This window comes from Panthera onca, chromosome C1 (genome assembly GCF_046562875.1).
Source record: "Panthera onca isolate mPanOnc1 chromosome C1, mPanOnc1 haplotype 2, whole genome shotgun sequence".
Taxonomy (NCBI): Eukaryota; Metazoa; Chordata; class Mammalia; order Carnivora; family Felidae; genus Panthera; species Panthera onca.
The window spans coordinates 117,826,944-117,843,739 of record NC_138346.1 but is presented as its reverse complement, the minus strand read 5'-3'; the positions used below and the strand labels follow the sequence as shown (position 1 = coordinate 117,843,739).

At 40.3% G+C, this 16,796-nt stretch overlaps 1 protein-coding gene across 1 annotated transcript in view; it reads left to right on the top strand.

Moving 5' to 3' along the window:
• Positions 1-2,424: 2,424 nt before the first annotated feature.
• The window catches only part of GPHRA (golgi pH regulator A), a 60,437-nt gene continuing 46,065 nt past the window's right edge, over positions 2,425-16,796 (top strand). Inside the window, exons 1-3 of the mRNA XM_060622217.3 lie at positions 2,425-2,654; positions 11,032-11,091; positions 12,290-12,393. Coding sequence (XP_060478200.1) covers positions 2,613-2,654; positions 11,032-11,091; positions 12,290-12,393 — 206 coding nt within the window. The 5' untranslated portion in view covers positions 2,425-2,612. The remainder of the gene's footprint in view (positions 2,655-11,031; positions 11,092-12,289; positions 12,394-16,796) is intronic.

Sequence of the window (16,796 nt, the reverse complement as noted above, 5' to 3'; positions counted from 1 at the left end):
GAAAACACAAGTTGAAAGGAATTCATCATGTACCAGGGGGAAAAAAATCTAGACAAATTTTGATTTGCAAGAATAAAGACATAATCCTACAAATTTAGAAGTATAAGAAAACAATTCCTGCTGTTGTTTGTGTACTGCTAATGAATAGTTACGTTTCCACATTCTTGTCCAGTTGTGGACATAGGGTAGGATCCCACCCTGTCCATAGGAGGTGAGGCTTCCTGTGAAGAAAATGGATATTTCAATGTCAAATGCTGAAAAGAGAAAGATTCTTGCTTGGAATAGAAAGAAAAAGGAACTCCTTTCTCTGCCTGAGCCTCACTCTCTTAGGCCTGGTATCCAATAAGTGCCAATGTGCTCAATATGCTTCCAAAGAAACAGAACAATGGTGTCTGCCATATAGAGGCAAGTCAGGAGTAAGTCAGGGAGTGAATGAGTTATTATCAGATCTAAGAATAGTATCTGGCACATAGTAAACACTTGGTAAGTATTGGTTATTATCACCATGATAAATGTTATTCTATGTGATGTAATTATTGTCATCATCTTGTGACATATGACTAGCATAGTTTTATTGTTAAATCCTGTACCTTAGACTCCACTGAGATACATAGAAGGGAAGGGTTTGTGCATTTGGTCTTGAGGGGTTGAGAGGAGAGCTCTCCCTCCCTCTCAGAGGTCACTGTTGGTCATGGGGATTGGTAATAGCTCTAATGGGAAAGAGAAGCTAAGGTGAGGACAAGAAAGCAAAAACTCATGCCTCTCAGTTTCACCCATCCCTCCCAATGCTTTGAGAGGTGAGTCAAGTGGATATTAATCTAGTATGAAGGTTTCTGGAGACATTCTGCAATCAAAAGCAAGGGGTAGTAGTTCTCTGGGTCACCCAGGCCCGTCCTTGACCTGGAAACCGGTATTACAAGGGAGAATATCCTGAATGGTGCCATTCAAAGCTTTGCACAGGGCTGGGGCCAGTGGGACTGCATACCTTTCTCTGCTATGCCAAGTTCACTGAGACCCTGATCCCCACCATACATCCCAGTAAGCCACCAAGGTAAACTGTTTGCCTTAATATACTCTCCCAGAATTCTGCACTATTACACTGCCTTGAATCTCGGTTAGGTGAGATTCCAATTTATCACGTGTAAGGTAAATGCCTACACAGTAGCCTCTGTGCTGGTATCTACCTGCATCCCTGAGAGCTGTAGCCAAGGACACAAAGGTATCTGGTTTGACTCTCCCATAGTAGGGCTACTCCCACTGTTCCCTAGCCTTCTGGATAAGGGATTGGACATTTGACAGGTAGTTTGGGCTGCTTAGAAAGGCAGAGTTCAACTCCAAGAAAGAGAGACACCTTCCCCTGTGTGTAATAAATGTGTGAGTCTCGTCTACTCAGATTACAGTACTCTAAACGCTCAAGTCCTCAATGCCAGGTGTACTCAAGACTGCTTCAGGGTATTGACTGTAGCTCTTCCCACACCGGGCCATTGCCATCAGCTGGAGCCCGCTTCTAGTGCTAGGACACTACAAGAACTACGAGAACTAGCTAGAGCCCTAGTGGGATAGGATAAGCCTCACGGCAGTGAGGCCTTCATGAAATGAGTATTGGATGGATGAAGCAGTGATTCAGTCTATAGTTGAGCAACTTCAAGCCATTTCCCGAAATAACTCATCTTCAGACCCTTAAAGAATTATTCCTTGTTTTGAATTAAATCAAGCTTCATTTAACTTCCAGTCCTTTGTCTTACATCTATCTCCAGGGGCCATATCAATTCTACCCATTCTTTTCACAAGAAGACAGCTATCATGTTCCTGAGTCTCCTTACTTCAGTTCCTTCCATCAGGCTCACCTCTGAGCATGCTCCGATTCATTTCTGTTCCACTTAAAGAGTGGTACAAAGAGCGCAGTACTCAATGTGTGGGCTGATGGGTACCAAGTACAATGAGATTATCACTCTCTTGTTATACACGGTGTGCTTTTTTTTTGTTATTACATCAGAAATTACTTGGCTAGTTATATATGCTAAAAATATCATCTGCCTTTCCACTCTTTCTCACTTGTAATGATGCAGTTGTTTGTATAGCCAAGTATAAGTTGTAACATCTAAAACACGATGCCTGAATTATCACCTAACTCATTATAATCATTAACTTCATCTTATTAGCCATGACCATTAGAAAATGGAATTACCACTTAAAAAAAGATGTTAGCTCAGGCCCCCCCTCCCCCGCCCCCATCTTCAGCCTCACAAATTAAATGCTACCTTGCAATACATCAGCTTTTGGATTTTCAGACTTCCTAATTCTATTTCGCTCCTTTTAAACAGGCCCTCTCTATTAAGCCCCGCCCCCAGAACGGCCCCTCCCTGGCCCCGCCCCCTTGGCTTCCAAGCGCCTCGCGTTCGCCCCGCCCACCCTCGGCCCGGGGCAGGAAGCTCTGGATAGAGCCACGGATTGGCTGACTGGGGCGCAGCTTGATGGCGTCGGGCTGGCAAGCTGCGGTCCCGCGGGTGGACCCGGGGCGAAGGCCGCCTGTGTGAGAGGGCCAGTGGCCCAAGCTCGCTGCGGACACGGGGAGGGGGAATCGGGGGCACTAGGCCTCCCTACACTTCGCCATGAGTTTCCTGATCGACTCCAGTATCATGATTACCTCCCAGGTGAGCTACTGCCTCCCGCCCCGGGACCCTCGAGCCTCTTTTGCGAATCTTCTCGGGGCTTCGGTGATGCCGACTTGGCCCGGGGTCTCGCTCTCCTCTTCCGCGGCCTGGGCCCGCCTCATCGGTTCTCAGAGCTCGGGGAGGGTGTAGGATTTGCTGCGTCCGGTTCCCTCGCCCTCGTAGTGGGGAGGCGTCCTGCGGCCGTCCGTGCCCCCACCCAGCCTCCATCTCCCCGCTTCCTCGTCCACTTTTGGAGGGAGTTAGGCGGCTTCGGTGCTCCGAGCCGGTGCCGCGAGAAAGGAGCGGTCCCCAAAGCGCCCCGAAGCTTCTGGACCGCGCTGCTGACCCATGGCTCGGGGAAGAGTGTGGTTCCGGGCGCGGAGTGCGCAGCAAGCCAATCGGAGCCGGCTTCTAAGGACACGTGGGGACCTTGCTGGTTAGTTGTCAAATCCTGAATCCGGGTTTGGAGGAATTTGCCGCGGTCAGCTAAGAGATCTTAAAAGTACTGTGGAAGGTTTCGTTTGTGCACCAACACCTCATTGTTTAATCCTCTTTCTGCTGCACACGCTCTTCGGATCTTTTCCCGACGCTCCTTTCTTACCGATCGGGCACCTTCATTCGTACAGTCAGCAGACTTGACCATTGTATAAAGCTCCGAGGGTACAAACACAAATAAAACACTAACTCCTGCTCTATAGAAGCTGTGTCTAGGGGGTCTCTTGCTTTTACCAGCTTTCATTCGCTAAGCCACTCTGTTTTCTTGGTAGCACTGATATTTATGTTTTGTTTATTAATTTAATTTTTGAGGTCCTGTCTTGTTCAAAGCTGAATTCCCTCTCCCTCTAAGTGCAAGCACTAAACACAATTATTTGCCGGCCAGCTGTTAATATTTGTAGAAGCTCAGATTATCTTGTAGAAGCTCAGATTATCTTAATTATCGATCCCCCCCCCCCCCGTCATCTCCCAGCGTTTAGAGTATATTTTCTTTTTTTTTTTTTTCAAGTGGCAAACGACAGAAACAGTTCCTTTTGAGGGTTTAAGGGAAACTGAATCTTTGATCCAGTTTTCCTATTGCTTCATCCTAATGGTTCTGTCTTTGGAATAGAGCATCGTCCTTGTCTCTTGAAAAACTTTAATTACAACATTTCGGAAATTATGAAATGAGGAATGCCCTAATAAGATAACTTTTTATTTAAAAAAATTTTTTTAACGTTTATTCATTTTTTTGATAGAGACAGAACGCGAGTGGGGGAGGGGCAGAGAGAGAGGGAGACACAGAATCTGAAGCAGGCTCCAGGCTCTGAACTGACAGCACAGAGCCCTACACGGGGCTCGAACTCACGGACCATGAGATCATGACCTGAGCTGAAGTTGGATGCTCAACCGACTGAGCCACCCAGGCGCCCCACTATAACTTTTTATTTTAAAATTCACTATTCTTTATATGGTTTTCATAATTGGTTTATTGGTTGCATAATATTCAAATACATTGATGCACAAAAATCTGGACCTATAATTCTCTTTTCTAACTTTTCTTAGGCTTTTCTAATTGTCCCTTTGTGACAATTCAGGTTTATTTTTAGCTCTACTACCAACTCAAGAAAAATGACAATATTTCAGTAGCATTTTTTTTTCTTTACTCAATTTTTTTTTTACTCAATTTTTAAAAAACGTGAGTGAAGAAATTGGCATTGCATTGTAGCCTTTAAGATTTTTAACACGGATATAATTGATAAATTGAAGCAAGAAAGTGGCTTTCTGATATTTTACATCATATACTTTCACACATGCATTCATATGCAATATTAAATATTTAATGCTCTTTATAAACGAGGAACTAAGACCAAAGAATCATTTGTGTAGACTGTTGTCTGTCCATTTTTTATGTGGCTACTTCATTATTTTGGTATCAGTAAAAATGTCACTTTAGAAAGACTTTTCCTGACTCCCTACCCCGTCACAATAGCACCCATTCCAGCCACCTTCTGTCTCATTTTCCTGTTTATTTTCTTCTTAGCCTCTATCACTATTATTTGTGTGTTTGTTAGATATAAACTTCTTGAGGTTCTGGATTTTCTCTTTCTTGTTCTATGCTGTATTCCCCAGCATCTAAATCAGCTGCTGATGCATAGAGGCCTAGTAAATATTAGTTACCTTAGAAATACCTCTTCCTCATTTTTTCCTGTTTTGTATGACCTGAAAGATTTATTTAAAATGAAGTTTCGGGGAGCCTGACTAGCTCAGTCGATAGAGCATGCAACTCTTGATCTCAGGGTCGTGAGTTCGAGTCCCATGTTGGGTGTGGAGCCTACTTAAATAAATGATAACATGAAGTCTGAAATAGTTATTTTTCTTGACTTTAACCAGGTGTTTGTTCCATTCCCCTCATCATTTCTGAATCTTTATCAGTCCTCAAAGCCCCTTTTCCAGCCTCATCTCTTAAACTCTTGGCAGATAACCTTGCCTCCCACTGTATCAATAAAAGTGAGGAAAAAAGATCTGATCTCCTTCTACACCGTAGGTCTTAATCTAAGCAGTTAATGTATGTCTACAACCATTTCCAGCTGCTTTCCTCCCTGGTCAGAAAAAAAAGGTGCCCGCTGCTCCTTTTTAAGGACATCCTCTCTACCTGTGCCTTTGATCTTAGAGCAGCTTTATTGTGGTTAAAAGCACAAGGTTTGGAATCAGTCACAGACTTCAGGTTCAATCCTGATTTTGACAATTACTAAATGAATTAACTTCTGTAAACCTCAGCTTTCTCTGAAATGAGGATAATGACACATACCGTAGGTTTTTATGATTTCATGAGATTACAATGCTAAGAATTTAGAGTTCCTGGAATATAGTACATGGTCAATAAAGGATAGTTGCCGCTAATCATAATAAATCATTAATACCTTCAATTCAGTTTCCCTATATGCATCTTTGCCACAAGTATTTTCACCACATAATTGATTGACCGTAAGGCAATTTTGCTGTAAAAGATAAACTTACAAAAATAAAACGGGACATTCATTTAAAAGGACATCATAAAAAAAAATAAAAAAATAAAAGGACATCATAAAACATGAAAAATGGGTAACAAAATTAAATAGACCTTATTGTGAGATATAAAATATTTGAATACATCCAAAATGTGTAACATAGCACACTTGGCAATACTAGGCAAATAAATGATTTCATTTTGTGGATTGTACCCTAAGCACTATCTTCAGTATTTCATTCATAGCATTATACGTGTTTTTTGGGTTTTTTTTTTTTTTTTTTTTTTTGCTTGTTGATTCGTCTCCTCATTTGGTATTACATATTTTTGTTTTTCCTCTAAAATTTCTTCTTTCATTAAGAGAAGTGTCAGTTTCCAAATACCGGGATGTATATTTATAACTGATCTTTTCATTGAACCCTGAATGCCTTCCTCACTGTTATTTGTTCTTGGTGCACGGCCACATATCCGCCGATGGATGGATCAAGGTTCTACAGTCAGTGTGGGTACAAAACTGTGTCACTGTATAGACCATTCTGAGGGCTATATATATGAATTATATATATTTATATATAATATAAAAATGGAGGTATTGCATCGATGGAGAAATGAGCCAAACTGATAACTTGCTGTTATCTTTTACAGCAAAACTGCCTTATGGCATATTAGTTACACAGCAGAATGTTTGCAGCAAAACTGCTTGTGGCCAAGATGGAAATACCAGATGCAACAACTCCTCCTCTAGTGTCCCATCAGTTCCTTCTCGCGTGTTTATCCCCTTACTCTACTCCTCTCTTCCCCTTGACCTATAAACTTTCTCTTTCCCCACATTTGTCCTTAGGCTACTATCTAATGTTTTCTCTTTTCCAGCCCTTTTTGAGCAGTCAGAATTTTTTTGTGTTGTTTTTTTAATTGAAGTATAGTTGATACATAATGTTACTTTGGTTTCAGGTGTACAAAAGAGAGCATGGTGATTGCACCAGTCTGGGAGTTCTGCTGTGCTACCATCTGTCACCATGCATTGCTATCACAATACCATTGGCTATATTCCCTCGGCCGTATCTTCATCCCTGTGACAGTCGTCCATAACCGGAAGCCTGTATTTCCCATTCCCCGTCACCCATCCAGTGCATCCCCCCACTCCCTCCTATCTGGCAGGCTTTAGTTTGTTCTATGAATTTATGGGTCTGTTTCTGCTTTTTGTTTGTCTTGTTTTTTCGGATTCCACATATAAGTGAAATCATATGGTATTTGACTTTCTCTGACTTAATTTCACTTAGCCTCATACCCTCTAGGTCTATATGTGTTGTCGCAAATGGCCAGACCTCGTCCTTTTTATGGCTGCATAACATTCCACAGTGTGTGTGTGTGTGTGTGTGTGTGTGTGTGTGTGTGTGCGCGCGCGCGCGCACGCACCACATCTTCTTTATCCATTCATCTATCTGTGGATCCTGGGGTTTGTAAATAATGCTGCAATAAACATGGGAGTGCATATATCTTTGAATTAGTGTTTTTGTTTTCTTTGGGTAAATACCCAATAGTAGAATTAATGGATCCTATGGAATTTCTGTTTTTAATTTTTTAAGGAACCTCCATACCATTTTACACAATTTACTTTCCCAGCAATAGTGCACAAGAAGGGTTCCTTTTCCTCCACATCCTTGCCATCACTTGTTATTTCTTGTCTTTTTAACAGTAGCCATTCTTACAAGTATAAGGTGATATCTTGTTGTGGTTTTAATTTGCATTTCCCTTAAAAAAATTGCATTTCCTTGATGATTAGTGAGGTTGAGCATTTTTTCATGTGTCTGTTGGCACAGGTCTGTATGTTTTCTTTGGGAAAATGTCCATTCAGGTCTTCTGCCCATTTTTAATTGGATTATTTGCCTTTCGGATGTTGACTTGTATAAATTACTTACATATTTTGGATATCAACCCCTTATCAGATTTATCATTTGCAAATATCTGCTCCCATTCAGTAGGTTGTCTTTTTGTTTTGTTCGTGGTTTCCTTTGCTGTCCAAAATCTTTTTTTGATGTGGTCCCAATAGTTTATTTTGATTTTTGTTTCCTTTGCCTGAGGAGACCTATCTAGATAAATGTTGCTAAGGCCAATGTCAAAGATTACTGCCTGTGTTTTCTTCTAGGAGTTTAATAATCTCAGTCTCAAATTTAGGTCTTTAATCCATTTTGAGTTTTTTTTGTGTAGGGTATATGAAAGTGGTCCAGTTTCATTCTTTTGCATATGGCTGTCCAGTTTTCCCAGCACCGTTTATTGAAGAGTCTGGCTTTTCCCCACTGTATATTCTTGCCTCCTATGTCGTAGATTAATTGACCATATAAGCTAGGGTTTATTTCAGGGCTCTGTATTCTGTTCTATTGATCTATATGTCTGTTTTCGTACTGGTACCATACCATGTTGATTACTACAGCTTTGTAGTCTACCTTGAAATGTGGAATTGTGATACCTCTAGCTTTGTTCTTCTTTCTCAAGATTGTTTTGGCTGTTCAAGGTCTTTTGTGATTCCAAACAAATTTTAGTATTATTCTGGTTTTGTGAAAAATGCTGTTGGTATTTCTCATTCTTGGCTCTCGCTAGGTTAATTTGTGTTCATTGTCTCCCTTGACTTACCCTTTTCACCCCCAGCCCACCTGCAGTCTGGTTCCTGCCCCCATTTCACTATTCAAACTGTTTTCCTTAAGGTCAGCATTGACCTTCAAGTTAACCAAATCCTTTGAACAATATTCAGTCCTGGTTTTATTGTCCCTCTGCTTCATTTAACACTCCTTCAAACTCTGTTCCCTTGGTTTCAGGATACTCCACTCTCCTGGTGTCTAGTCTCTGTCCACTCTTTCTCTGTCTCCCTCCTGCTCTCTTCTCCCCATTCCTACCCTCCACCGTTTCTTCTTGCCATGTTGCTCTTCTCACTGTACATACTATTCCTGGGTGATCTCACATACTTAGATGGTTTTAACTCAGGTGTATCTGAGCTCTGCCTTTATAATCTCTTCTGTGTTGACCTGGATGGCCCTCAGGCACTTAGCAAGTGAACTCCTCTCCTAATATCCCAGCCTAGTTCCCAGACCTTTTATTTATCCAATATTCTTTATGTAAGTTGGGTGGCCTCAATCTTCATTGTGTATTCCAGACAAGTCAAGCTTTATTCCTCCCTGCAGATTTAACCTTCTAAGTACTCAAATCGATTGCCTCCTCTCCAGCAACCAGTGTCTTCATTCAGGCCTTTATCATCTATCATCTGGACTGCTGCAGCAACCTTCTATAAACTTTCTCTTTCTACAGTGTTGTTTCCTTCAAATCCACGTGGCCACCAAAGTGCTCCATATAAAACAAACCGGGCCATGTCTTTGCCCTATTAAAATAGGACTCATCACCTATAGACTACAAGCTCCTTCGGGTAGCCTTTAGGACTCTGACTCATTGGTCTCCTGCTCCTCCTAAGTCTCATTTTTAACTGCTTCCTTCTCTGAATTTTATCTTCCGGCAGCACCCAATCATGTGTTGTATATACCCATGTATATTCCCAGGATACTCCCATGTATATACCATGCTATTTTCTCACTTCTGTGCCTGTCCTCCTATTCTTTCCTACGTGGAAGGAAAGCCCAGTCTTCCTACCTCCATCCCCTGTCTTTTACCTGCGTATTGCTTTTTTTCATCCTTTAAGAGAGTAGTCGTTTAATAGTTTAGGGGTGGTAGAAACCTTGGACTATGTGATAAATACCTTAGAACCTCTGCCTAGAAAAATACATATAATCCCCAAATTTGTACATGATACAGGTTTTAACCCTGAATTAAAACCTTCTTCAACTAAGATATTCTCCAGAAAATCCACCCTAACTCCTTACATGATCTCCCTCTTCCATATTCTTTTACATATGTGTATATTTCTTTCCTCGCACGTCCCATGTGACATTGTAATTACTTACTTAGTGTCTTCACCACTTATACTTCAAGCTCCTTGAGGGTGGTGACTGTCTTACTCATCTTTGTATCCCCAGCACTTAGCACAGCACATTGAAGTTGTCACCAAAAAATTGAGGCTTAGTGTTCAAGAACAAACCACCTTTCGCTATGGACCATCTATCCGTTCAGCAGACTTTAATGGAGAGTCTGCCATGTGCCAGGCATTGTACAGGGTGCTGAAAATACAGATTGACATTCAAACATCCTTGTCGTCACGGAGCTTACAGTCTAATGTCTAAGAAAGTGTGATTAAATTAGACATTACAAAACTGTGTGGCAAGTCCTTTGGAAATACAGGGTAGAATAGGATTATATAAAAAGAGCAACTTACCGTTAAGAGGTCAGAGCCAGCTTTCCAGAGGTTCTAAGAATTAAGACCTGTAAGGACTAGAGAGAAGTTCCGGTCAGAGGACAATGTCCATAGAAATCTTGATATGAAAGAAGAATATTGTGTCTAAAGAACCATAAGCAGTTTCATGTGGCTGAAAATGTGAGTTTGGTGGGTAGGAGGGACACAACAAGAGGCTGGAGGAGTCTTCTAAACCATGCTCAAGAGTTCACACTTCCTTCTGAAGTTGGTGGGAAGGCATAAAAGAATTTTATTCTTAAAGTTCTTAACCCATATAAGAGGAGTTATGGGGCACCTGTTGGCTAAGCCAGTAGAGCATCTGACTCTTGGTATCTGGGTCGTGAGTTCAAGCCCCATGTAGGATGTAAAGATCACTTTAAGAAAAATAAACTGTTTAAAAAAAAAAGGGAGTTGTATCAGTGTGTGTATGTAGCAAAGGTTCTGTTCACCAGTGAAAAACAGACCAGCTTTTGGAGCACTGAACAGGGCTGTCTTGTGGCTACGATCTCTGATGCCAGCTTGAACCAAAACTGAAACCATTGAAGTGGGATCCTTCAATCTCTTGGCTTTATACTGAGATGAAAACCACTTTATGTGGATTAGGCAGGATTGCGGAGAGGCTAAGAAAGCTCCACGAGAGAAAAGACATTAAAAAACCAGTTTTTCTACCTTTTTTTTTTTTTATTTTAACTCCTTTCCCATAAAGTTTTGGTTTTTCGAGATACTTGCAAACAGGGATCTAATATAAGAAGCAAGTATCACTGGTTTCTGTTTTTGTTTGCCAGCATCTCTGGCTAAAATGATAATCATAAGATTACAGGAAAAAATATTTTATTTTTGCCTAACTTAAACAATGTTCTAAAACATGGATAACTTCAAAAATTGAAGAGGATTTTAACATCCTCTCTCAATGTTATGGACTTGACATAAGTGGATCTTGTCTTTAATCTCTGAGATAAGTTAATTGTCTGTTTAGCAGACCTTTTATCATAAAATAGTCTGTATTAGGCATTTCTCAAAACATGACGTATATTGACAATTCGATTTTCTTTCTCCTCCAGATACTTTTCTTTGGATTTGGATGGCTTTTCTTCATGCGCCAACTGTTTAAGGACTATGAAGTAAGAAGATATCATTTTGGTTATACTACTCTATGTATTTAGATTGTTTTAAAATGGGCGAGTAAAATGCCTCTGTTCAAGAAAGGTCATGTTCACTTCCAAGATAGGGAGTTTTGGCCAAATGAGTACTATATAATTCTTTTTTTTTTTTTTTTTTTTTTTCAACGTTTATTTATTTTTGCGACAGAGAGAGACAGAGCATGAACGGGGGAGGGACAGAGAGAGAGGGAGACACAGAATCGGAAACAGGCTCCAGGCTCTGAGCCATCAGCCCAGAGCCTGACGCGGGGCTCGAACTCACGGACCGTGAGATCGTGACCTGGCTGAAGTCGGACGCTTAACCGACTGCGCCACCCAGGCGCCCCAGTACTATATAATTCTTAAATTGGAGAATATGATTTAAGTTTAGTTGATTTTTTTTTTTTTAAAGCGAGTCATATGTAGCCTAGGAGCAAGAACTGTCATGTCTTAGTAATATCAGTATACAGAACAATAGCAGATACTTTTTGGAAGAGAATTTAACTTACGTCTCATAAATGTTCCCATTAGTTTGGGTATCTGACCTTCAGTGTTAATGACCAATCTTACATCCTAAGTTAATACCAAAATGCTAAGGCTGATCTGGTTCTTAAGTCTTGAATTCATAGAAGCACCAGCTTAGACTGGACATTTCCTAATTAATCCTCATTTAGTAGTAAGCTCAATGGCTGTGGACTAATTTTAGATCATTTCTAGGATGTTCACCGTTAAACCTCCCCCAGGGAGTTTGGGGTTGTTGTCTGAAAGAGCCCAGGATTCTAGAGATTCTGCTCTGCTCAAGAAGGCCTCCCAGGGGAGGTTCCAAAACTGGTCCAAGGCCTGCAGAGTGTTGAAGAAACCCTTTTAGTATGAACCTACATATATGTGTACATCTGTCCATTTTTTTGATCAGTGTGCATCATGAATTCCAAGTGCTACTTCTGACCCTGTCACTTCATCTTGTGCTTTAAATTCTCCATCCACAAGATGATGATAAAAGTGCGTCATGATTTAGAAATACTACCTACTTCCATCTGTTTCTTTAGCTCCAAGAAAGTTGCTATTGCCCTGTTTCCAGTGATTTAAGAATTTCTTCTTTGTCAGACTTGTGACCAGAAGATTATCAATTCAATATTTCGCACAAGGACATGACTTGTATTCTGTATTTGACTTTTAATAGGTACGTCAATATGTGGTACAGGTGATCTTCTCTGTGACTTTCGCATTTTCGTGCACCATGTTTGAGCTCATCATCTTTGAAATCTTAAAAGTATTGAATAGCAGGTGAGTGAGTACTAATTAGCTCTTCTCATGAAGAGACCTGTAAGATTTCTTTATGGTAGAAGACTTACCTGAATCCCATAGCTGAAAAAATTCTACCATGCAGTTAGTTTAGTCTCAGTAACTATAAGAATCCTAGCAAATATGGGTCCCAGCCACCTGGTAGCTGGTTTGACACAGACCGTGAGAAATAGGGAAAAAGAAATCTGACCATTAGCTCTGAGCTCATTGAGAATGAGGCTGTGAGAGAGAGCCTAGGTCCCAGGCTACACTCCTAGAACTTTTATTGTTCTGAGGCTGCTCTTTGAATCCTGGTAATGGCCTTTCACATTGCTGTGCTAATGAAAAAAAAATCTCTACCTGAAAAGATCAGAATTCCTCAGTTAGTTCTGTATGGGCTTCTCTGAAGTCTGAACTCCAGCTCTCACTACCTTTGTTGATTTCACAGGCCTGGTCAAGTCTGATTGAATTTAAAGTCTTCTTTAAAGCGTTTTTAATTTTTTTTTTTTCAACGTTTTTTATTTATTTTTGGGACAGAGAGAGACAGAGCATGAACGGGGGAGGGGCAGAGAGAGAGGGAGACACAGAATCGGAAACAGGCTCCAGGCTCCGAGCCATCAGCCCAGAGCCCGACGCGGGGCTCGAACTCACGGACCGCGAGATCGTGACCTGGCTGAAGTCGGACGCTTAACCGACTGCGCCACCCAGGCGCCCCTAAAGCGTTTTTAAAAAGCAACTCCTATTCCTCTCCAAATAACAGACATGTTGTTTGTTATAGTCCAAAGTATTTCTTGTTAAACAGGAAGCTTGGGGTTTTTTAGGCCATTGTGTGTAGAGTAGATCAGCTATTCTGTGTTGACCTGTGTAGTTTTTATCACTGCATGGAAAAATCTTTCAAGAATAAGGTGGCATTTGACTCTGTAGTCAGGAATCGGTGCTGAGCTAAGCTGTATAACTTGTTTCAGACTCCTGACACTTGAGACTTAGACTGTATTCTCAGATTCCTTTGAGAATCAGAGTTGATAATTAATGTCTCTTGATAGGTAAATTAAAAGCTTATCATATGATAAAACAAGAGTATGTTCTGCCTCTTCTATTAAACTAGTTCTTCAAACCTTTTTTGGATGAGCAAGATACAGATCCTGTGACTATCAAGAATAGACCAGTGTTCTTTAACTTAAAAATTACTAAATTTTATTATCACAAGCTGGAACTTTCACTGCTATCTAACTAGAGGCCGGTAAGTTGTTCTATAATGGACCAGATAATATTTTAGGCTCCACAGCTTATGTGGTCTCCATCACAACTCCTCAGCTCTGCTGCTGTGGAATGAGAGCACCCATAGGCGATGAATAAACAAATTCATGGCTGTGTTCATGGCTGTGTAGTATGGCTGTGTTCCAATAAAATCTTACTTATAAAAGCAGGTGTCTGGCAGGCCATAGTTTGCTGACTACTGATCTAAGTGCCAAAAGAAAAGACTGTGCCTCAGATATTTTCTAAAACCAAAATTGTTTTTGGTAGATGATGTCCCCACTTTTCACTCATTTATAATTAATCCATACAGGAAGACCTTTAACTCAGTTACTTTGACGTATAGTTCTTAAATAGTTTATCTTAAAGAATATAGGAAGTTGCATTGCTAAAATCTGGTTGTTCTTTGGGTGCTTTTGGGGGGGTTGGGTTTGTGTAAACTAAGACATGTTCAGTTACCCCTATTTCTTTCATGCTAACATTTGGCTCTACTATGTCACAGAAATATGGGCCTTGATTATGTATTATATTGGTGTGTTGACTGCGTTCAGAAGTTTTCAAAGGAAAATCTTGGCCCTAACCAAGAGTATTTTTTGACTCCCCTCTAAGCAGAAGTGGTATTGTCTCCTATTCAAATATATAATCTTGTTAGGATCCTCAATTTTTCCAAGAGAATGTCATTTTACTCTTGGCTCATATAACAGTTAAAACATGCGGTTCACTTTTAATTGGCAATATGTGTCATCCTTGTCATTTCAAACTGTCTCCTGATGCTTTTAGAAGTTGAGCTGAAATACTAAGTACAGTTGCCCAGAGAATGTGCAGCGTCTTTGTTTCTCTAGATGCTGTAACAGTGGGTTAATCCAGAGCAGTAAAAAGCTGTCTGTATATATAGACTAAATGATATTGGCATTTTGTAGTGTAGCTTTTAATGAATAGCTCTTTATTTTATGATACCCGCCCCCTGTACTAAGGAGAAATGGTAAGGAACAGCCCAGTGAAACTGATTTTGACCTTTCTCTTGAAAGGATGTTGTTGAAGACATTGTTAATTGCCCTCACATTGTCTTCTTTAGGAAATCTTTGGAGAAATTTCATTACAGTCTTGGTAATAATTTCAGTAATAGTTATGCTTCCTTGAAGCAATTGTTTTTTCCCGTAGCACTGTCACTTGTTTAACTGATCAAATTTTCTATTTGATGTCGACCATTAGAAAGCTTAAAGCTAAATTTATGATCCACTCATGTAAGTTTCCAGAATCCTATGGTTTGCATTTTCAAAACTGTCATCAGGCCTAGCCTGCTTTTTTACCTATCTTTTCCCATGTTTTTCCTTTCTTTTCCTACTTACAGTTTATTTCATCATTCTGTATTTTATATATCCTCATAAACCACTTAACCACTAAACTTTTTGAAACAAGGCCCAAGTGTAAGTTCAAAAATCAATAAATACAAAAGACACTATCAAGAAAGTAAACAGACAACCCAAGAATGAGGAAAAAATTTTTATAAATCACTTGAAAGAGACTTCAATCTAGTATATATAAAGAACTGTTGGGGCGCCTGGGTGGCTCAGTCGGTTGGGTGTCCGACTTCAGCTCAGGTCACGATCTCGCGGTCCGTGAGTTCGAGCCCCGTGTCGGGCTCTGGGGTGATGGCTCAGAGCCTGGAGCCTGCTTCAGATTCTGTGTCTCCCTCTCTCTCTGCCCCTCCCCCGTTCATGCTCTGTCTCTCTCTGTCTCAAAAATAAATAAAACGCTAAAAAAAAAAAAAAAAAAAAAAGAACTGTTAATAGTTTAATAATAAAAAGACACATTGATAAAGAACAAAGGATCTGAATAGGCATTTCTCCAAATAAGATACAGATGCCCAATAAGCATGTGAAACGACACTCAATGTCATTAGCCATTTGAGAGGAAATGCCAATCAAAACCATAATGAGCTACCACTTAACACCCATCAGGGTGGCTATAATCAAAAAGACAGTAACAAGTGTGGGCGAGGCTGTGGAGAATTTGTGGAGAACCCTAGCATTCTTCCTGGGGAGAATGTAAAATGGTGCAGCCACTCTGGAAAATAGTGGCAGTCCTCAAAAAATTAAATAGTAATCATATGACCCAGCAATTCCACTCCTCAGTATAAATATAAAAAGAAATGAAACGTGTCCACACAAAAGTTTGTACACAAATGATCATAGCATCACTGTTTATAATAATGGGGTGCCTGGGAGGCTCAATCGGTTAAACGACTGACTTTGGCTCAGGTCATGATCTCACCGTTCGTGGGTTTGAGCCCCACATCGGGCTCTGTGCTCACAGAGCTGTGCTGTGAGCACAGAGCCTAGAGCCTGCTTTGGATTCTGTGTCTCTCTCTCTCTGCCCCTCCCCCGCTTGTGCTCTGTCTCTCAGTGTCTCTCAGAAATAAATAAATGTTAAAAATTTTAGAAAAAAATAGCTTACAAGTAAAACAATCCAAATGTCCCACAACTAATGAATGAGAAAACAAAATGTGGCATATCCATACAGTTGAATGAATGTTATTTAGCCATAAACAGAAATGAAGTATTGATAGATGGCATAGCATACAAAGTGAAAGAAACCAGACACAAGACCATATACTGTATGATTCCATTTATATGAAATTTCCAGAATAGGTAAATCCATAGCGACTTAAAGTAGATTGGTGGTTTCCTAAGGTTGGGGCAGTTGAGAGGAAAGGAGAGCTAATGGGAATAGAGTTTCATTATGGAGTGATGAAATGTTCTAAAGTGTGTTGTGATGGCTGCCAACTCTGTGAGTATCCTAAAACCATTGGATTATTAATGGGTGAGTTATATCTTAAAGGGGTGAATTATATCTCAATAAATTTGTCATTTAAAAAATGTCCACAGTAGAGGATTGGGCAAAATGGGTGAAGGGGAGTGGGAGATACAGGCTTCTGATTATGGAATGTGTAAGTCATGGGAATACAAGGCATAGCATTAGAAAAGTCCTAAAAATATTTTAGTCAGTTAATAAAATACAGTTTATAAGCATTAGTCATGAAAATCAAATGTTTATTTATATTGAAGATACATAAGAAATATTTATGTCTTTATAGCACATATTACCATTAATATTTATTTTCTCTTAATTCTTATGAGCCTCCCAGTGGT